At 40.1% G+C, this 22435-nt stretch overlaps 1 protein-coding gene and 1 long non-coding RNA gene across 8 annotated transcripts in view; both read right to left on the reverse strand.

Moving 5' to 3' along the window:
• C2H2orf76 (chromosome 2 C2orf76 homolog) overlaps positions 1 to 22435 on the reverse strand; it is a 70556-nt gene continuing 48121 nt past the window's right edge. For 6 of the 7 annotated variants that reach the window (XM_058715495.1, XM_058715500.1, XM_058715496.1 and 3 more), the window contains 4 exons: positions 21710 to 21760; positions 17319 to 17356; positions 8757 to 8838; positions 1 to 177 (listed from right to left, as the gene is read on the reverse strand). In XM_058715495.1, coding sequence (XP_058571478.1) covers positions 101 to 177; positions 8757 to 8838; positions 17319 to 17356; positions 21710 to 21760 — 248 coding nt within the window. In that variant the 3' untranslated portion in view covers positions 1 to 100. The remainder of the gene's footprint in view (positions 178 to 8756; positions 8839 to 17318; positions 17357 to 21709; positions 21761 to 22435) is intronic. The other variant, XM_058715498.1, reaches the window with a different exon arrangement.
• LOC131503823 (uncharacterized) lies at positions 187 to 8749 on the reverse strand. The gene is made up of 3 exons (XR_009257630.1): positions 7889 to 8749; positions 3173 to 7650; positions 187 to 2949 (listed from the first exon to the last, which is right to left on the reverse strand). It is a non-coding gene; the product is annotated as an uncharacterized LOC131503823 (long non-coding RNA).

Genomic DNA, 22435 nt, shown 5'->3' on the forward strand with positions numbered 1-22435 from the left:
TTGATTTTTTAAGTTTATTTATCAATTTCAAAAAAAAAAACTCACTAGTGGGATAAAAAGCTTAAGACAGGTTTGCAAAAAGGGAGACCCCAAAGGGTTTTCACCAGGATGAAATGGGATTAGCTTTGTAGTTCTTATAATCTTCTTCATAGAAGAATGCAATTTCAGTTTCATGAGCTGAAAAAAAAAAAAAAAAAAAGACAATGGAAAAAAAATGTTAATGTAAAACTAGATTTTTAAGCAAGTATTGAAATCCATATTACTCTGATTCAGTGTTTCAGACGTCGAAAGTGAGAAAAATGAGCTACTTGTTTGGTTTCACATTTCATCAAATCAACAAGAAGTATTGGTTGTAAGAATTCTGGACTCGAATAATTTAAAATTAAAAAGAAAAATACACAAGAAAACAATTAAAAACAAGAATTCGTACAAGACTCTGGTGTCCAGGAAACCATAAAATTGTTCATGTTATAGACCTCTTAACAGTCCCAGAAAATTAACGTTTATTTTTTTTTCCCCAAATCTGCTGCTCAGTTACTGAAGGCGGAGGAAGAATGCTCTTTTTTTCTCTCTCTGAAATTAGCCTGTAGGTATAATAATTTAATACTTAGAGGATCAGTAGAATACTTTACAGATCACTTTACATTCTCCCTCATGACCCATCAAAATATGTGTCTGAAGAAGTTAATTTTTTGCCTGCTTATGACTAATTCATGAGGCTTCAACAATATGCAAAGTGAAAGACACAAATTGGCTTCTACCGCAATACCTTCAAACACCTCTAATTATTCACAGGGGATATAGCACAGCTAAAGGACCCACAGAGGGGCAAAGCAGTCACATTCTTTCAACCCAGCAGGTCAAGGACTCCGTCTTCTAAAACAATAAGTCAGCAACATTATTAATTCAGACTGGAGACAAATCTGATGGAAAGCCTTCCAATTATTAAACATGCAATTCTTTAAGGTGTGTGCCAACAAGTTCCACATTCGTTTTTTAAATTAAACCAGAAGTTAATACAGTCTGCTTAGCTTTTACAGAAAGAGCAAAAGGGCCTTCAGAATCTCGACAAGAAAACAGACAAGATTATTTGTAATGAATACTGATCACTCAATTAACATATCCTCTAAAAACAGACAAGTAAAACTCTTCAAGCCAAATAAATAGGATAATAGGGAAAGATGCCAAGGATTACCACCCCTGGGTCTCTTAGTTTACCAAACTCATCTCATCGCTAGAATTTACCACAAAAGAATGAAATTAAGGAGCTTGGCACAGCACTTCAGTTAAAAAAAAAAAATGCTGGTCTTAAGAATATTAAATTTATTGTTTCTCAATCATGAGTTGCCCGTGCTCATTACAGAAAACACAGAAATGTGGAAAGAAGAAAATAAAGACACCCATAGTCTCAGATCCTCATTCCAGTCTCATTGCATCTTCAAGATTAAGTGAAGATGAATCTTGATGAAAATCAGATTACAATCTCGGCACAATGAGCCTGGGGGTGGGGAGGAGGTGGGCAGAGAGAAACTGAGAATCGGTGAGGAGGGGCTGTAAACAAATGCAGCCCAGGCAAACCAGAAGCTCACGTACAGCTACATTTTACAAGAAAACAGCCTTTAAAAGAATGGCTAAGAGGCCCCGCACTTGGAATCAGTAAACTGTTGACAAGGGGGCTTCAGAAAATTCAGTATTCAAAGAGAAGATGTTTTGGGGTCTGTCCTTTCTATAAAAAGCTCCCGGGGTTTCCTTTTTTGAAGTGAAGCAAGCCCAAAGGTAGACCTGTATCATTTACAAGCGATGCTAAGCGTTCTTCAAATGGAGAATGGGCAAAAGGCACCCTGTTCTTAATAATCACAATGCAAAGTGTTATCTAGGATGTGCTATTTACATACAGAACTTTACACAGTGCTTTGCCCACACAGCACTTTGCTCAATACACACTAACTGTAATCACGGTTTTCACTTACTGCAGCTGACATTTATCTGTACCCCTTTTGAAAAAGGGATGCATCGTATGGTTCCTCAGTACCGCAGTAACAGGTTCAGAATAAGCGGATGTAAAGAAAACACTGACGAAGCGTTTTTGTTCTGACATGCAGGTTTGCTCGGGTTTAATTAACTTACAGATCAACTCATTATTTATCTAAAGTATTTATGCCTTCTCCCATAATACAGGCTCAAAATGAGATCCTCCTAAGATCAAGATTTTATTTCCAGATGAATACTTTTCCTCAAAAAAAAAAAAAACAAAAAAAAACCAAGACTGACAAATGGATTACACTCAAAAACTTCAGGCTGGTAAAACTGACACCCTTAAAAAACTGGAAAACAAGACACAAATTCAAAGCAGGTTACTCGGAACATTAAAAAGTAAGACTTAAGACGTATTGTAAACTTTAGTAATGTGGTCCTCAAACAAAATGGAATGTTTTTTAAAATCTATAAAATTCTGTTGAAAATGTTTGAGACAACGATTTCCTGTATTGATGATGCAAATTTACTTGTGAATTTAAAATGAAAACAAATTACAAAAGATTTTCAAGACCTCTCCATAATCACTCTTTCGCACCATCATCCCTTAAATTCTTGCTTCTCCAATTCTATTTAAAATGGCTCAGAAGAACCCTCGGGAAGGCTACTGTGTGCCAGTCCCCCAGGGCACCTGATTTTAAATTAAATGTGCTGTAGGCGACAGGGTGCAGAGCGCCTTGGCAAGTGGATCTGAAATGAATGTAAAATCTAAAATCCAATAAATACATTGCCAGTTCATCCTTTGTCTTACTATCAAATGATATCAAGTAAGAATCCTTCAAATACCACGCACCATTTTAATGCAGACTTTCAAGTTTGCTGAAATGAACATAAGCCAGGACATTCAAACTTTGAAAATGAAATGAATAATTGTATACCATGTGTCTAAACAGGTCAGACACCATATACGTTCACCTTTATTTTTTTTTTTTTTTATTTATTTTTGGGACAGAGAGAGACAGAGCATGAACGGGGGAGGGGCAGAGAGAGGGAGACACAGAATCGGAAACAGGCTCCAGGCTCCGAGCCATCAGCCCAGAGCCTGACGCGGGGCTCGAACTCACGGACCGCGAGATCGTGACCTGGCTGAAGTCGGACGCTTAACCGACTGCGCCACCCAGGTGCCCCATACGTTCACCTTTAAAAGGAAAATAATAATGACTTTATATAAAAGGATGTAAGAAAAACCAATTTTAAATGTGAAATCTCAAGGAAAATTCAAGGCAATCTGCTTAAACTCCTTAACTAGCTTATTTCAAAAAACTCACCCATCGACAAGGATTTATTGCAGTTTCAAACTCCCTAGCCTGTACTAGTCAGCACCAATGTAGCATAAGGCACAGGAACTGTTGTCTGAGAAGAGAGACAGAGACCTGTGCGCTGACTCTGTGGGACAGATAATGATCAAGGCAGTCTGTAATGTGATAATAATTGCAGATTATGGACACACGTACACACACACACACACACACACACACACACACACAATACGCGAAGAGCGAGGTTTGGTTTCTGCGGCAATTTGAGACCAAAAGGACAAAGTTCTGCCCTCTCTCCTGGCCCAGGAATACATCTTACCCTTGCAAGGTTCACAAAATCCCAATGTACAAATCATTCAAAACTGTGCTCACAGCTGACTTATGTTTCTAACTTTGCACCAAAGGGATCAGGCAGAAAGTTCCCAAACACAGTGGTTTTTATTTTATGTTTGCTTCAAGCGTCTGGTGTTCCTGAGATCAGCTGGCAGAGAGGGTTTCAAGCTACAGTTTGAAGAAAATGAATAGTAAAAGAAATCTGACCTTTGACAGACTGGACACAGGCCTGTGATGTCCACAATGGTGAGGGGAAGGTAGAAAGGAAACAGTCCAGACCTCTTGCTCTGGAAGCCCAATTTCCTGGGTCTAGCACCTACTTCCCTGAGTACCAGACTACCACTGTGTTGATGTTTAAAGTACAGAACAGCCCCCTTCCCGCGCTGTCAAGGGAGGAGAGCACATCTGCCCGAAGATATTACTACCCAGAAGAGAATGGGAAAGGGACCCAAACCTTCAGGAAACACAAATCAAACACGAGCCTGATAAAGGAATGGAAGCCAAAGAATCCCACAATATCAGCTGTACGTGTGAGGTCATCAGAAGGTGCTGGGCACAGAGTCAGGGATCTCGTCGTGGGCAGGCACCAAGAGTTGACACGCAGGAGGAAAACAGACCACAAGGGAGCTTTGGAAGGATCCCAGGATCTGGTTTTACGCAAGCTCTTCCCTCAGATCAGCACTTCTGGTTTGGCCCACTGTATCTTGTCTTAAAATATTTCCAGCAAAACACAACTGGTTGAAAAGAGTTACCCTGCCACCATTTCTTTCCTAAGGAAAGAAGACTCAAAAGATAATAGTGGCAGAGTGTTGCAAAAGGAAAGAGATACCCCCCAAAATACTTACATGCAAATCTACCACTTAGGGGAATCAGTGCACAAAACCACAATCATTAATAACAAGGTAAAAATCTCTCAATTACAAATAACAGTTCTGAGCCAAGCTTTCTTCTTCCTTCCAAAAAGGAAATCTTTTTACTTCTGTCTTTTAGCTCTGAGTCCGCAAGCGAAAATTTGCCCTGACGTCAGGCGCAGAATATACAATTGGGATCTGCGATGCAGATAAAAGGTCGGAGCAGGAACTGGAGAATTTCTCCGTGAGAAAAGAGATCTTCAAACAAGTTTGTTCCCCTCATTTCCCCTCCACACACACAGTCCTTCTTTCCCTTTCATGAATTCTGCAGAGAAGTCATAATGATAAATTTGTTACATTGGCATTATTCCCATGGCAACTGGCTGTGATGGCAGAGTGACAGCTCTACAGCAAGATCAAGTGGTACAAAGGGAGAGGGACGACGTCGAGTTTTTCCCTTAAACCTCTTAAAAACCGAACCAGACACAGCACTGAGGGAGGGGCAATTCCCCAGAAAAGTCGCACACTTCAAGGGTCGTTTTTACAACTCTACTCCCACTTAGAATTTTTGGTTGGTCTCCAGGGCCCGTCGCGTCCTTCCCTAGGTGTTAAATGAAGCTTCTCCAGGGTACAGCTACACGGCCCCAGGCAACACGGAGGGATGCGTGGGACAGGAGAGCCACTCAGGCCGGGACTAGCGTCACCCCTGAGCAGGGCTAGGGGCTTGCAAGGTTCTTGTACCACCCTGGGACTCGTGGAAAGGATCTGATTCTCGCCAAAGACCCATGGCTTTAAAACAGGAATGACAAAAAGATGGATTTGATGCTTACCTTCACAGGTGGTTCATTACATGAGTCTGAAAGTTTTTTTTAATTTTTCTTAATGTTTATTTATTCACTTTTTGAGAGAAACAGAGAGAGAGAGAGAAAGCGTGCGCACGCGCGAGCGAGCTTGTGCAGGGGAGGGGCAGAGAGAAAGGGAGACACAGAATCCAAAGCAGGCTCCAGGTTCCGAGCTGTTAGCACAGAGCCTGACGTGGGGCTCGAACTCACAAACTGTGAGATCATGATCTGAGCCGGAGTCGGACACTTAACTGAGCCACCCAGGTGCCCATACAGGAGTCTGAGATTAAAGACAATTAAACCAACAATTCACATTTGCCAACTGCCTTCTCCAAAATGGTTTCCAAATAAGTATTTCTGAGGGTCTCTACGGACATCGTTCCAGATGCTTTCATGTATTTTTTTCATTCAACTCTTAAGACAACAGTCTGACACAGGTCTAATTGGTTCTGTTTTGTGTTATAGAGATCAGAACATTCAAAAACACTAAATGGCTTCCCAAAGGTCACAAAATAAGTGAAATGCAGAGCCCTCACTCAAACCAATTTTCAGGAGTCTATTCTTTAAAATTGGTTCCTTAATTTACAAATTAAGTATATGTGAACTGTATAAAAATTTTCCACTACAAGAACAATTAGACAATATGGAGAGGAAAAAAAAATCAATTGTTTAAAGTGCCACCACCCAAAGAACCATTTCTAAAATTTTGTTACATGATCTTTTCTCCATATACACATACAGATGTGTAAACATATATTTTAAACAGTAATGGTATCACACAATATATTCTATTTCCATTCAATAAAGAAAGCTCTACACCAGTGATTTCACAAACAGGGAAGGGGAGAGAACCCCTGCCACCCCTCTGAAGGCACACCTCAACCTCCGGGGAGTCACAGAGTTTGAGGAAGCGTACTCCTGTTGGCCTGGTAACAGATACAAGACAAAGTTAAGGAGCGAGAAAGTCTCATTGGCCAAACTGACCTACAGGAAGTTAGAGGTAATATACATTCCCAAGAGTAGTACAAAAGAGTATCCACTTCCCAACATTCTCTTGGATACTACCACTTTTCTTCATGTCTGCTAGTCTTGAAACCACTACTTGTCAGGGCGCCTGGGCAGCTCAGTTGGTTAAGCGGCCGACTCTGGCTCGGGTCATGATTTCACGGTTCATAGGTTCGAGCCCCATGTCAGGCTGTATGCTGACAGCTTGGAGCCTGGAGCCAGCTTCGGATTCTGTGTCTCCCTCTCTCTCTGCCCCTCCCCTGCTCGTGCTCTATTTCTCAAAAATAAATATTTTTTTTAAATGTTTTTTAATGTTTAAAAGAAATAATAAATAACAAATTGGTACTTGTCCAAGGTCACCCAGCCAGTAAGTGGCAGAATGAGGTTGTAAACCCAAGCACTCTGGCTCCAGTCTCTAATTCTTAACCACTAGATTACTATTACTACATAAAATAGCATCTATCATCATGTATCTCTCTCTCTCAGGACTAATAAGGCTGAACTATTTTTCATATGTTAGCTATTTCTTCCACCAGTAGGATTTCTTATCTTTTTCAAGCTAATTATAAGAGCTTTTATCAATTCAGGCTAATAACTTTTTTGTCATATACAAAGTATTTTTTTCATAGTTTGGTGCTTCTGCTTTAACTCTGTTTACAATTTTTAGTTTTTACGTGGTCAAATATATCATTTTGCCCCGATTTATGGCTCTGCCTTCAAAGTCATGCTTGGAGAGCTCTTCTCCCCATAATTATGAAATTACTAAGCTACATTTTATTTAAAAAAAAATTTTTTTTACATTGTGACATTTAATCAATCCACAACTTATTTTGGAATAAAGATTGAGATAAGGATTTAAATTTTATTTTCCTGAATGCTTTGGCAATGGGCCTGACATCATTTTCTAGCTAATTCACTCTTTCCCCACTTATTTGAGATGTCAAAACTGTATCATATTGTGAACTCTGACTTCTTTTTTAGTTTGCTTCTGATCTTTTCCATGCAGCTTTCAATCCATACATTAATACCACAGCAATCTGTTATAATAATTACAGCTTTATGCGTTAGTAACAAGCGGGGCTAACTTCTAGGTGCTGTATGCGTCAATAACACAGGTGCCACTTGCTGTAATAATATAATAGCATTTGAAGAAATAAATGCCAAAATAAAAACTGTGTTTTCAAACAATAGCAATCTTACCTATTTATAATATGAAAAGACACTAAATCCAGCTAATAGTGGAAACAAACAGGGAAAGTCAGTCTAAGATTTTGTAACGTGTTATTCAAAATCCTACTTAAATTAGAAGACATGTCAAGGGGGCGCCTGGGTGGCTCAGTCGGTTAAGCGTCCGACTTCAGCTCAGGTCACGATCTCGCGGTCCGCGAGTTCGAGCCCCGCGTCGGGCTCTGGGCTGATGGCTCAGAGCCTGGAGCCTGCTTCCGATTCTGTGTCTCCCTCTCTCTCTGCCCCTCCCCCGTTCATGCTGTGTCTCTCTCTGTCTCAAAAATAAATAAACGTTAAAAAAAAAAAAAAAAAAAAAGAAGACATGTCAGGAACTTACCTTAGCCACACGGACCCTTCGAAACCAAACTCCTGACATATGTCACTAAAATGACTCAAAAGAACACCTGCCAAAAAGATGGAAAGCCTCCTAATAGGGACCTCACTTAGAGTACCCCTTAACCAGTACATGTAAATAATTATGAAGGAAGTGTGATCTGTGCTGTTTCATTAGAGTCACTGACCGCAGAGGTACGTCAGAGGCAGAGTGCCTTTAACTGCTCACGCCTCTGAAAATCTTCACTGCTATCGCCAGATGATCTTTAGGTGTACATACACAGAATTAGAGTGACATCTAATGGTCACAAAACATGTCACATGGTATTTCTTTAAAACAGAACCACACGCAGGTTGAAGAGCTAGGTGGGGCCCCTTTTCAACCGCACACACTAGGCTCCTGCTTGAAATTCCACGGCTTGGCGGGCCCTGAGTGATCCAGAAGACTATTAGAAACTGCGCTGCACGTTATACAAACAACATCTTACTTCATTATTCCACGTTACTTCTACCAGGTCCGTTTCTCTCAAACCGTCAGTTCAAATGATGCTGATGAGAGTAAGTAGGTTATTAAGTGAGTAATAACCTGTCAATCACTTAAAATAACTCTCAGCAGAATTCTGAGCATACCTGCTGAAAAGAACTATTTGCATTCTGCACATTTGGAGAGCAGATATCTCCTGCCCTCAGTCAAATGATCTGAATGTACATCATTCTCGTCCTCCTCCTCTGAATAATTATCAGGGAGTGTAAAGAGCACCCAGGGTAGCATTTACTTTGCGGTGAGTTATCCAAACATCATCAGCCGGGCGTCAGCAAAGAGGCTGGGGGAGCGAGCGCCCCTCCAGCACCGCAGGGCCCCTCTCGCTCACCGATTCCAGCGGCTCGCAGCGTGCTGTCTTCCTTCAGCATGAGTCTGTCGTCATCTTCCAGACTCAACACAAGCTCATTCGTCTGGAAAGAAAGAAAACCTGCATCTTACCAGTGCTTATAGGTGCTTTGTGTTTGGTAAGACTTCTCGAAGACACAGGATTGTTAACCCTGGGTCACGGCAATAACCGGAGTCACATGCTGTTCCCACCACCGACAGGGCAGAAGCACACACATGTGAGCACCCATTATGTGTGCTCGCTCCGCAAGGGCTTGGGGAGCACAGGGCTTTGGCACCAGGTCCAGATTAAAATTTGGTTTCCACCAATGCCCCGCTGTGTATTCTCAACAAACTACACAGCCTCTCCAAGACTTAGTGTCCTCCTTTGTAGAAAAGGGGAGAGGAAGGAATCTTCTCTTTTGCCCTGTGGTGAAGACGAAATGAGATGAAACCGTCAATATGTTATCCGTCACAGAGCAAGGACTCTTCACGTTAGCTGCTGCTATTCTGTTGTTGCTGTCGTCATCATCATCATCATCATCTCATCCTCACAGTATTCCAGGAGACCACCATCACCATCATCACCACCACCACTACCATTATCATCATCATCATCGCCACAACCACCACCACCATCATCACCACCACCATCATCATCATCACCATCATCACCACCACCACCATCATCATCGCCACCACCACCATCACCACCACCACCATCATCATTGCCACAACCACTACCACCATCACCATCATCATCACCACCACCACCACCAACACCACCACCATCACCACCATCATCATTATCATCATCACCACCACCACCACCATCATAATTATCATCATCACCACCACCACCACCATCATTGCCACAACCACTACCACCATCATCATCATCATCACCACCACCAACACCATCACCACCATCATTATCATCATCACCACCACCACCACCATCATTATCATCACCACCACCATCATCATCGCCACAACCACTACCACCATCATCACTACCATCATCATCACCATCATCACCACCACCACCATCATTGCCACGACTACCACCATCATCATCATCACCACCACCACCACCACCATCACCACCATCATTATCATCACCACCACCATCATCATTATCATCATCGCCACAACCACTACCACCATCATCACTACCATCATCATCATCACCACCACCACCATCATCATTGCCACAACGACTACCACCATCATCATCACCACCACCACCATCATCATTGCCACAACCACTGCCACCATCATCATCACCACCACCACCACCATCACCACCACCACCATCATTATCATCACCACCACCATCATCGTTATCATCATCACCACAACCACTACCACCATCATCATCACTACCACCACCACCACCATCATCACCACCACCATCACCATCATCACCACCATCACCATCATTATCATCATTGCCACCACCACCACCATCATCGCCACAACTACCACCATCATCATAATCACTACCACCATCACCATCATCACCACCACCTCTGCCACCACCACCATCATCACATCACAACCACCACCATGATCATCACCACCACCACCATTATCATCATCATCACCACCATCATCATCATCGCCGCCACCACCACCACCATGATCATCACTGCCACTACCATCACCATCATCATCATCATCTCATCCTCACAGTATTTCAAGAAACAGAGAGGTTACAAAACAGACCCAGAGTACATGGAACTGCAGCCTGAGCTCTGACCAGCTTGACTTCAGGGAAAAACAAGCTTACCTCCATGTATCTAAAAACCTTGCCCTATCGAGTAAACACATGATCCCATGTCATATTAACTTGATCCCATGTGATATTGACTGTAACCTTTCACGATGAGGTTTCAGGTGGTGGTGGATGAATCTGTCCTCCAATGATTTTTTTTTTTTTTTTTACAAATCCAGTTAAATATTATAACTATAGGAGAAGACTTTGAGTTGATATCTGCCCCCAAAAAGCACACAGAGATGAACACACAGTCCACTTGTCAACCAGAATGCAGCTGCTTAGCAACATAGTCTATTTCTAGAATATGGTTAAGAGGGAGAGTCAACAGAAAGGCCACTCCAGCAGCCAAAATAGAAGGCCCAGAAGCCATGCTCCACAGTTCACAACTTCACCTACTAGAGAGCACAGGGCTTGATCTCCAGAGCACAGAGATTAAACAGGCGGCGGCTGGGGGGGGTGGGGTGGGGGGAGGGGGAATGTTATTTAAAACAAATCATTTTAGAATAAGTAACATACTCATAATACAAAATTCTCCAAGTACATATGGATGGAAGTGTAAAGTACGTCTCCTTCCAATCCCTATCTACCAGGTGCCCAGTTCTCCTACAAATAACTTCTACTAATTCTGGTATATCCTTCCAGACACTGTCTCTGTATATGTTCATGCAGGCAGAAATGTGCATGTAAAATTTTTCAAACAAATAACAGCATATTGTACGCTATATTCTAACACTTTGCTTTTTTCTCTTAAAACATAGCTTAAAATCATTCCAAATCGGTATACGAGATGCCTCATAATTTAGCAAGGCTGCAGGGTATTCCACTGAAGAGACATAAACACATATACACACACTCTGTCCTCACTGATGGCCATTAGATTGTTTCCATCTCTTGCCACCGTAAAGAACCCTGCAACAAATAACCTCTCATACGTGTGATATTTTGCATACATACAAGTTTTATGGCTAAGATAGATTTTGCACAAGTTTTATATGTAAGATAAATTCCCAGAAGTAGAATCGTTGGGTCAGAGAATACACACAATTTTTTTCTGGCAGATATTGCTAAATTATGCTTCACAGAAGTGGTACCACTTTACAGGAATGCTACCAATTACTGAGAGAGAGTACCTGTTTCTCACAGCCCCCCTGACACGGTGTATTATCAACACCGTCTAATCTTTGGCAACCTAACAGATGAAGATTATGTGCAGTCTTAATTTGTATTTATTTTGAGTAAAGTCATAAATATTTTGTTTTTTAATGGGCTCAAAGGATAATTTAAAAAAAAATTTTTTTTAATGTTTTTATTTATTTTTGAGACAGAGAGAGACAGAGCATGAGCAGGGGAGGGGCAGAGAAAGAGGGAGACATAGAATCGGAAGCAGGCTCCAGGCTCTGAGCTGTCAGCGCAGAGCCTGATGTGGGGCTCGAACTCACAGACTGTGAGATCATGACCTGAGCCGAGGTTGGACGCTCAACCGACTGAGCCACCCAGGTGCCCCAAGGATAATTTTTTTTAAAAGACTTTATTTTTAAGTAATCTCTACACCCAACATGGGACTTGAACTCAAAACCCTGAGATCAAGAGTTACATGCTGTTCTGAGCCAGCCAGATGCCCCTCAAATGATAATTTTTTAAATAGAATTGTAATACACATACACACACACACACTAAGAAAATTAGGCCTTGTCTGTAATATAACTTAGAAAATTTTGCTCCAAACAAAAGAGACTTATAAATATGGAGAACAAACTGAGGGTTGCTGGAGGGGTTGTGGGAGGGGGGGATGGGCTAAATGGGTAAGGGGCATTAAGGAATCTACTGAAATCATTGCTTCACTATATACTAACTAATTTGGATGTAAATTTTACAAAATCGAAAATAAAGTAAAAAAAAAAGAAAAAAAAGAAAATTTTGCTCCAGTGTTCATTCCTTCCTTGATTTTTTTCTTATAATGTTTTTTTTTCTAGTAAAAGTGCTGAATGCCTGTTGAATAAATACATGAAGTAAACTTAGCAATTTTTCTGACAGTTTCTGGGTTTTCTACATCTTACTTAGAACGGCCTTCATTCCAAAATCCCTTCTAAAATTTCACGTTTTCTTCAAACATGTTCATCAATTTCATTTTTTCTAAGCTTTTAATTATGGAGAATCTCAAACATACACTGTTTACCGAGCAGCATACTGAACCCTCCACGTACCCATCACCTGGCGCGAACAAATGATCTACCCATGTTCAATCTGTTTCATCCACATTCTTACCTGTGGGCTCTACTGTCACACTTAAGTCATTAACCCGATGGATATTTATTTTGGCATGAAGAAAAGAATACGGATTCAATTTAGCTGTTTTCTGGACGTCTCCCCAGTTGTCCCAGTAACACTTACAGAATCCTCCATATTTTCTCTACAGCTTTGAATTTACTATCCACTAAATTACCATATATATTTGGGTCTCTTTCTGTACTTTTAATTCTGTGCCATTCACCTAACAGTTCATGTACTACGCTGTTTTATTTACTTTAGTTTAATCATATGGCTAATACATGTCAGGGCTGGCCACTCTCCTTTCTCTTCTTTTTCCTGACTGTTCTTCCTTTTTGCATGTTAGTATTACAATCAGCTTCTTTAATTCATATATATACACAACTGCTGCTGTATTTTATTGGGGTGACATTAAATTCATAAGTTAACTAAGAGAAAACAGACATCTTCAAGCTGGTGCATCTTCCTATCCAAATACCCTAAGCATTTCCATTTAAGTCTTATGTTGGATCCTTTTGGTGTGTCTATTTTTTTTGTTAAATTGAGGTAGAATTTCACATAAATAAAATGCAAAGATCTTAAGGGGAGTTCAGTTCAATGGACCTGGACAACTGAATAACCCTCACTAGCATTTTGAAGTTTTCTTCTTAAAGATCTTGCACATTTCTTGGGGCGCCTGGGTGGCTCAGTCGGTTGAGCGCCGACTTCGGCTCAGGTCACGATCTCGCGGTCCGTGAGTTCGAGCCCCGCATCGGGCCCCTGTGCTGACAGCTCAGAGCCCGGAGCCTGTTTCAGATTCTGTGTCTCCCTCTCTCTGACCCTCCCCCATTCATGCACTGTCTCTCTCTGTCTCGAAAATGAATAAAAACGTTAAAAAAAAAATTTAAAAAAAAAAAAAAAAAAAAAAAAGATCTTGCACATTTCTTAAAAAATTTCTTGCAGGGTATGACTTCTTCCTCTCATAAACTTTTAACAAGAGTAGTTACCTGGTTTCCAAACTCACAAAATAGGAGAAATTAGAGTTTTAATTTAAAAACAATTTTTTTATGCTTATTTATTTTTGAATTTATTTGAGCACAAGTAGGGGAGGGACAGAGAGAGAGGGAGACACAGAATCCAAAGCAGACTCCAGGCTCTGAGCTGTCAGCACGGCGCCCGATGTGGGGTCCAAACCCAAGAACCTCGAGATCATAACCTGAGCCAAAGACGGACGCCCAACCGACTGAGCCACCCAGGCGCCCCTAGAGTTTTCATTTTAAAACTTTTTAATAGGAATTATTCTGACTTTACAAACGGCCCCATAATACTCACACAGGTACATTTTCTTGATAACCATAAATCATATTACAGTAATTATTTACACTGTACTATTGATTGACTCATTCATTCAACAAAAACTGAGCTCAGGGGCACCTGGGTGGTTCAGTCGGTTGAGCATCTGACTTGAACTCAGATCATGATCTCGCAGTTCACGGGTTCAAGCCCTGTGTTGGGCTCTGTGCTGACAGCTCAGAGCCTGGAGCCTGCTTCGGATTCTGTGTCTCCCCCCGTCTCTCTCTCTCTGCCCCTCCCCTGCTCGTGCTCTGTCTCTCTCTCTCTCTCTCTCTCTCAAAAATAAATAAACATTGGGAAAAACAAAAAACAAAAAACTGAGCTTGTGAGCTCCAAACAGTAGGCTCCTCCAAACAGGAGGCTCTCACAGGAAGGTATCCAGATAGTTTCATTGTAATAGTGGGAAGAAATTTCTGTAGATACCTGGTAATTAAGAAGTCTCTAAAAGTAGAAAATTGAGGAAATGGGGGAAATGCCTTTGTGATCAAGGTCATTAAGACAGTTGGAAGTCTCTTCCTCTGGCTGAGGAAGGAGACTAAAACTACAGCTGGGTTGCTGGGTTGTTGGAAAACTGATGGGCTGGTCGCTGGTCCAGGGTTGCTTTACAAGCCCCACAGACGAAGAACAGAAAACAGAAAACAGGATGCAGATGGGGAAATGAGAAAAATGACTGGAAGCTGGATAAAGCACAAATGAGGGCTTTGGGGTAAAGTTTTTCTTAAGTTTTAAATCTGTATCTGTAAAAATATATTAACCCCTTTCCTTATAAAAAGCTGAAGAGGAAACGTGGAAGAATCATCCCTGGGGTGTATAGTTTGTACTTAACTAGAATGGTTATGGCTTAGATGAAAATTTATAAAGCCAGATTCCAGAAACATTCTAAAGCAACTTTATTTCTTTAAATAAAGACATTGTTCAACTGGAAAGATAAGCTCTAATTGTATAACTCTAACATGCCAGGTTGGAACATATGTTTTAAATATAAGAAACGGGCTCCTGGGTGGCTCAGTTGGTTAAGCATCAGACTCTTGGTTTCGGCTCAGGTCATGATCTCACAGTTCATGAGTTCAAGTCCCATGTTGGGTTCTGCACTGGCAGTACGGAGCCTGCCTAGGATTCTCTCTCTCCCTCTCTCTCTCTCTGCCCCTGCTCCACTCTCTCTCTCAAAATAAATAAACTTAAAAACCATTTTTAACATAAGAAACAATTCTAATAGATTTCCAACTACAAGAGGAAAATTTCCTGATTTTTTTTTAAATGTCATGATATTGAGTATTTGAATATTATGAATCAGGTCTTTGTACCTAATCGTACGATCATATGGACAAGTCCAACAATGTAAAAATGCAACACTGAATGGAGAATGACATCACTCTATTTCACAACCTTTTCAAAGAGCATATTGTTTCCTTATAACTTTATTATATATATATGTGCGTGTGTGCGTATGTATGTATACATATGTATGTATACATGTACATATGTATACATACATACATATGTATGTATACACACACACACACGCACATATATGTATACGTATATATTTTTCTCCCTCTGCAACAAGCCCAAACTTCCTATTCTCCACATTTTAGAGACAAGGTTGTAAACCCTCCTGTCCCAGAAAAAGAATGAAGTCGGTGGCCATAGTGGAGGGACATTCTAGCACTCACACAAAGTGCAGATTCCACACCGCAGCCCGGACACATGTGGCACTGAATTTTAAAGCATCTGACAAGGGGTAACGTCAAATTGGTACATATAATCCGTGGTATAAAAAAAGTAAAATTACTGGAAAGAACTAGTCCTACCAGCACCTTGATTTTAGCCCAGTGAAACTAATTTTGGACTTCTGGCCTCCAAAACTAGAAGAGAATAAATGTGTGCTATTTTAAGCTACAAGAGAAAAAAAATGTGTTTTGAAGTTACTAATTCACAGTTGATAGCCATACCCTGATGCCATTTTCTTTGTAATGTCTGGTATACATTTATTTGAAAGCTGACTGAGTTTATGGTAGGCATCTATGACTAGAGAAGACAATGAAATTAGGTGAATTCAAAAATAAATACTTAATTCAAAAATCGATGGTGTGCCTGGGTGGCTCAGTCCATGAAGCATCTGACTTCGGCTCAGGTCATGATCTTGTGGTCTGTGAGTTCGAGCCCCTCATCAGGCTCTGGGCTGACAGCTCAGAGCCTGGAGCCTGCTTTGGATTCTGTGTCTCCCTCTTTCTGTGTCTCTCTCCAGTTTACCCTCTGTCTGTCTCACTCTCAAAAATAAATAAACATAACAAATTTTTTTAAATTGTTATAAAAACACTCTCATGAATGAGGCATTGTGCTAGATATTGGAGATACGAAGAACAGATTATGGTCCCTCATCCTTGACTAGTTTGTATAATAAACTAAGGTTACAGCTTTAATGAGGCGTCGATACAAAGTCATTGACATTCAAGAAAAAAGATGGCTTTAGTCTGTATGAGAAGCAAATCTTATTTTTTTTTTTAATTTTTTAACGTTTATTTATTTTTGAGAAAGAGAGAGACAGAGCATGAACGGGGGAGGGTCAGAGAGAGGGAGACACAGAATCCGAAACAGGCCCCAGGCTCTGAGCTGTCAGCACAGAGCCCGACGCAGGGCTCGAACTCACGGACCGCGAGATCATGACCTGAGCCGAAGTCGGCCGCTTAACCGACTGAGCCACCCAGGCGCCCCCATGTATGCTTTTTTAAAAATTAATACTTTTTTTTTTTTTAACGTTTATTTATTTTTGAGATAGAGAGACAGAGCGTGAACGGGGGAGGAGCAGAGAGAGAGGGAGACACAGAATCGGAAGCAGGCTCCAGGCTCTGAGCCATCAGCCCAGAGCCCGATGCGGGGCTCGAACTCACGGACCACGAGATCATGACCTGAGCTGAAGTCGGACACTCAACCGACTGAGCCACCCAGGCACCCCCAAAATTAATACTTTTTAACAAGATCTACTACTCACAGGGATATGACTTGGTGAGGTTTTTTTTTTTTCCTTAATGGAAAAGTAAGGCTGTAGGAAGGGTACTTATGAAATAAAAAAATGCTACTATAATGGAAAATATTTTAGAAGTGCATGCATTTGTTCCCTTATTCACTGAGACAGCCGACAGCGATTACTTTCTACGTGCCAGATGCGGTACATATGAAACGTACCTTTGATTTATGTGCTTGATGAACAATCTTTAGTTTATCTGAAAGAAAGAAAGAAGTATTTTTACAAAGATTATTCTAAAACTTCATTTTAACAATTTGCAATGGAAAGATACAGCTACAGAACTGAGAAACTTACGTCCTTGCCTTACGACCAGTTCACTTAAAAATGTAGTGCAGTAGAAGAAAAAGTACTCCTATAGGCCATTAAAGATCACTGTGTTTAAAGATATCTGAAAGCCGTGGCCTTTGGCACACACAACTATATGCCGTAACCTGCAGTCACCTTGGCACACCTTCCCCTTAGAACAGAAGCCAGATGGATCATGTCACTCTGTCTTGTTCCTGGGGGGACTTGCAGAATGCTACAACGAGCAAATAATGTAAAAAAATTATCGGACATTAACATAAGCAGTTCAAAACAATCTACCCGGCTCTCAGAATGCATACAAGTGGCAGGAGGTCAAAGGATCACCCTGGTAATCTGGCCAAGGCTGCTAATGCCCAGAGAGTACCCAGTATTTGCCTCCTGGTTTTCAAATGATGCACAGGCTCACACGGTCTAATCTGCTTTATTCAATCCTCCTTCACTCTTTCATCTGTTTACCTTGAAGTCAGGCCACACTGTGCTTTTCCAAGAAGTAATTTCTCCGCATTGGGCAAATTCTGACTCTGTTAACAATGACCTCTTAATTATAAATAGGCTCAGCATTCAACAGGCTTAAAGTCACAAAGTTTCCAATTCTTCACTTGGTTTTATTTCACCATTTAATTAGTGTATTGTGATTACATGTATTATTATATCTGGATAAACTCTTAAGCTTAAACTAAAATTTATTTCTATCAATCATGCCGTTTGATTCCATAAGGAATTCCAATAGTAAAACAAAAGGATCTACTTTAAAAAAACAGGCCCTGATTTAACTCTGTTCTAATAACACAAAAGAATAGGGTAGCTATCCAGTTAAGAACTAGCACTCAGAGTTACCCATTATTTTAAAGTCAGCTTTCAATTATCAACTGCAATTTTTAATACAAGGTCAGCCTAATCCTAAAACTCTATGTATTGTTAAGAACTAAAACTAAATCTAATCTAAGTGAAAAATGAGTATTAGGAAGGTAAATATACCACAATTGCTAAAAATAAGCTTATAAGGTACACAAGAAAATAAACAAATTGGCTTTTGGATTACCTATTATTCCAAGTTCCCTTTTCTCTTTTTCTCACTATAGACAGATACTGGTTTATTATTAGATACAAGTTAGAAAAGCCAGTAACAGTTTTTTAAGTAAAAGGATCCTGCTTAGGGTTCAGTTGGTTAAGCATCTGACTTCAGCTTAGGTCATGTTCTCATGGTTTGTGGGTTTGAGCCCCAGGTCAGGCTCTGTGCTTACAGCTCGGAGCCTGGGGCCTGCTTCGGATTCTTTCTCCCTCCCTCTCTCTGCCCCTCCCCCACTTATGTGCACACATGTGTGTTCTCTATCTCTCAAAAGTAAATAAATAAACATTAAAATTAAAAAAAAAAAAAGAATCCCACTTAAAGCCTGTTACAATCAATATGCAAAACTGTAGTTTGGTCTTACCAAATATTAATTATGTTCTATATATTTTGCTAATGAGCCTTTAAATTACAAATATCTTTGTTCTAATGGGTTCTGCAAACCCATAATAAGAGGGCTACATTTTTTTTTAGCAGAAGAAGAAATAATGTGAACAGAAATTTATAGATTTTTCCCTCCAACAGAAACGGGTAAGATGTGATAAGAAACAACAAGCTAGCAAAATATATTATATTAATAATAATGTCCCTTTCTTGTTAAACAATCTTTTTTCACTTGTTCTTACTTCTTTTTTTAAAAAAAACTGCATTGGGGCGCCTGGGTGGCTCAGTCGGTTGAGCGTCTAACTTTGGCTCAGGTCACGATCTTACAGCCCGTGAATTCGAACCCCGCGTCGCGCTCTGTGCTGACAGCTCAGAGCCTGGAGCCTGCTTCAGATTCTATGTCTCCCTACTCTCTGCCCCTTCCCCACTCATGCTCTGTCTCTATCTCAAAAATAAACATTAAAAAAATTTTTTTAATTAAAAATTAAAAAAAATTTTTAAACCTGCATTATTTTTTAAAATTTTCTTAATGTTTATTTATTTTTGAGAGAGAGACAGAGACAGAGCCCAAGCAGGGGAGGGACAAAGAGAGAGGGAGACACAGAATCTGAAGCAGGCTCCAAGCTCTGAGCTGTTGGCACAGAGCCCGACGTGGGGCTCGAACTCACAAGCCACGAGATCATGACCTGAGCTGAAGTTGAATGCTTAAACGACTGAGCCACCCAGGCACCCCCAAAAATATCTGCATTATTAACAGAAACAACATCTATGGGTATTGCACCCTTAATGGAAATTCCTTGAGGAACATAACCTCATAAAAATAAAAATAAAAAACTTGTTAGGTATTTGACGTGTTCACACGAGCATTGTTTAATCTGACACAGCCTCATGAAACAAACAGTATTAGAAGCTCCATGCTGCACAGCCACCAATATTTATTACACACATGCACAGTGTCTAGGTGACAAGGTTTAAAAATAAGACAGCATCCGATGTGCTTTAGAACACACAGTCTGGTCAGGATAAATCAATAATAGATGTAGATGACAATTAAATGGGAGAAGAGCCCATGAGAAATCTCAGACTCTCAAGTCGAGTGAGCCAGCCCTTTGCCCAAGGGCACAAAGACCGCAACCAACAGAGAGGAAATCTGACTCTGCACCCTTTCCACTCCCCATCACCCAATGGATTCTATTCCCACAGAGTATGTAGCAATACCGAAGGACAATGACAGGTGAGAAAGTAATGTTTGGCTGTTCTGAGTGAACACAAAGCAGCAGATTGTTACAAAGCCAAACCCAGACTGAGTTACTAAGTCCCTGGAAGTCTATCAAAACCCTAGTTCTCTAATTTCTAATTTCACAGATAAGTGTATTCACTTCTTCTGCCAATTCACCTAAATAGTACACAAATCCTAGAACAAAGCAGTGTTAAAAAGGTGGAGAAATATAAAAGGCACATGATCTACCACCATGATGATTAACAGTCAGACATTCTAATGCCAGTATCTAAAACTTATTTTTCAAAATAACTTACATGGAACACAAGTTTGAGTATGTATGCATATGCATGCACATGCACACACACACGCACACACACACACACACACACACACAGAGAGGCACGCACGCACCATGCAAAAAAGGAAACGGCATTTGTAGGTTGATTCAAGTTTAAGGTTATATTGCAAGTGATTATACTCTGAAAGCCATGAAAGCCAGAATTGAGAAGTTTCATATTTACTTAACCATGCTTTTTTATTCCTTTCTCTTATTCAATATTTAGTATGTAAATTCTTTAAGCCCAATAAATCAAAGTACTTTCCACTCAGCGCCTTCAACTTCTGCTTGAACTACCCCTTATGACCTCACAATTAGTCTCTGGATATTAAAATGCATACACACGGTGAAGATTGTGATTTCAAAGTATTTTAGGTCATAAGTTGCTCTACCAAATGGGAACAGAATTAAAAGCCACTCCAAAAAAAATGATCTAAGGTAATAAAAAATTTATACTTCAAAAAATGTCTGTACCAATTAACAGAAATATTTATTAGGTGCGTCATAATTTTCAAGTGAAGTCTCAGACTCAAAGTTTGATGAGTGTCATTCTGCTGAAGGTTAATAACCATGCCATCTTTTTACCAAATAATGAAACTCAACTTCCTGCCTCATTACTACATTTTTAAACAACACTGCAACATACAAAACTGCTATGTAATATGCTCAAGTTACTGGCATTTAAATTAATGTTTAATCTCTTCTTTTAATTCCCAGTCTTTAATCACTTTTCTTTTCTGGTCACCTTACAAAGAAATTCATTTAATTTTTTTTTAATTTTTTTTTAATGTTTATTTATTTTTGAGAGACAGAGAGAACATGAGCGGAGGAGGGGCAGAGAGAGAGGGAGACACAGAATCCAAAGTAGGCTCCAGGCTCTGAGCTGTCAGCACACAGCCCGACGTGGGGCTCGAACTCACAAACCGCGAGATCACGACCTGAGCCGAAGCCAGATGCTTAACCGACTAAGCCACCCAGGCGCCCCAAGAAATTCATTTTAGACATGGTTTGCCAAATATGCTATTTATTCCTCATAAATAGGCCACTTTCATACACAATTACAATTTAATGATACACCAGGATTTCGAGATTTTTAAATAAACTTCCATATTGGTTTTTATTTACAGATAGTAAACTAATTTTTAAAAACCAAATTCAAATTGCTAGCAACGTAAAACTAATGTGAAACTATATTAATATACAGTTTTAAAGAATACAAAAAATTAGTTACCGTATTTATAATTTCTGAATGGTGGTGGCAGGCTGGTCCTCAAAGGAATATCTATAAAAGAAATATTATTTTTATTATATTCAAATAGACACTCATGGTATATGCATAGTCTTTTGCTCTGTTCTCCTAGACCTCCAGACTAAGCTACTTTGAAAAGGTCAATAGAACACAAAATGAAGCTAACATGCCACCAAAATCCAAAGGTCACCTAAAATAATGGAACCACTGAGAAGATGTTGAGCCGTTATTAGCTGAACTAAGGATTCAGCAACGTTCTTAAATGCACTGGCATTTTATTCAATACAACAGCATCTATGCACATTTGAAATATATAGCATTCATGTGTGAGGTAGTATTTTCTATACAGTTGGTGTTAGTTTAGCATATGACCCCTTCAGGGTCTTTGGCCAATAGTGGAAACCAATGATCTAGAACAGTCATTACTCTTCCCAAAATTCAGACAACCTACAATATAACTACTCTACCTCAGCAAAGAATGCAAAAAAACAAAAACTAAATATTCTTTTTAAAGGAGTATTTCAAATACCAGTATTAGTTTTCATTAATAACATCTGATGCTACAATACCTACAGAGGGCAATCTGATATATATCAAAATTACATATGCATATACCCTTTGATCTAGCAATTCCACTTGCAGAATTGATCACAGAGATACACTTTGCACACTCTGCACACGTGTTCAATATGACACATATACCAGGAT

Source organism: Neofelis nebulosa, chromosome 2 (genome assembly GCF_028018385.1).
Source record: "Neofelis nebulosa isolate mNeoNeb1 chromosome 2, mNeoNeb1.pri, whole genome shotgun sequence".
Taxonomy (NCBI): Eukaryota; Metazoa; Chordata; class Mammalia; order Carnivora; family Felidae; genus Neofelis; species Neofelis nebulosa.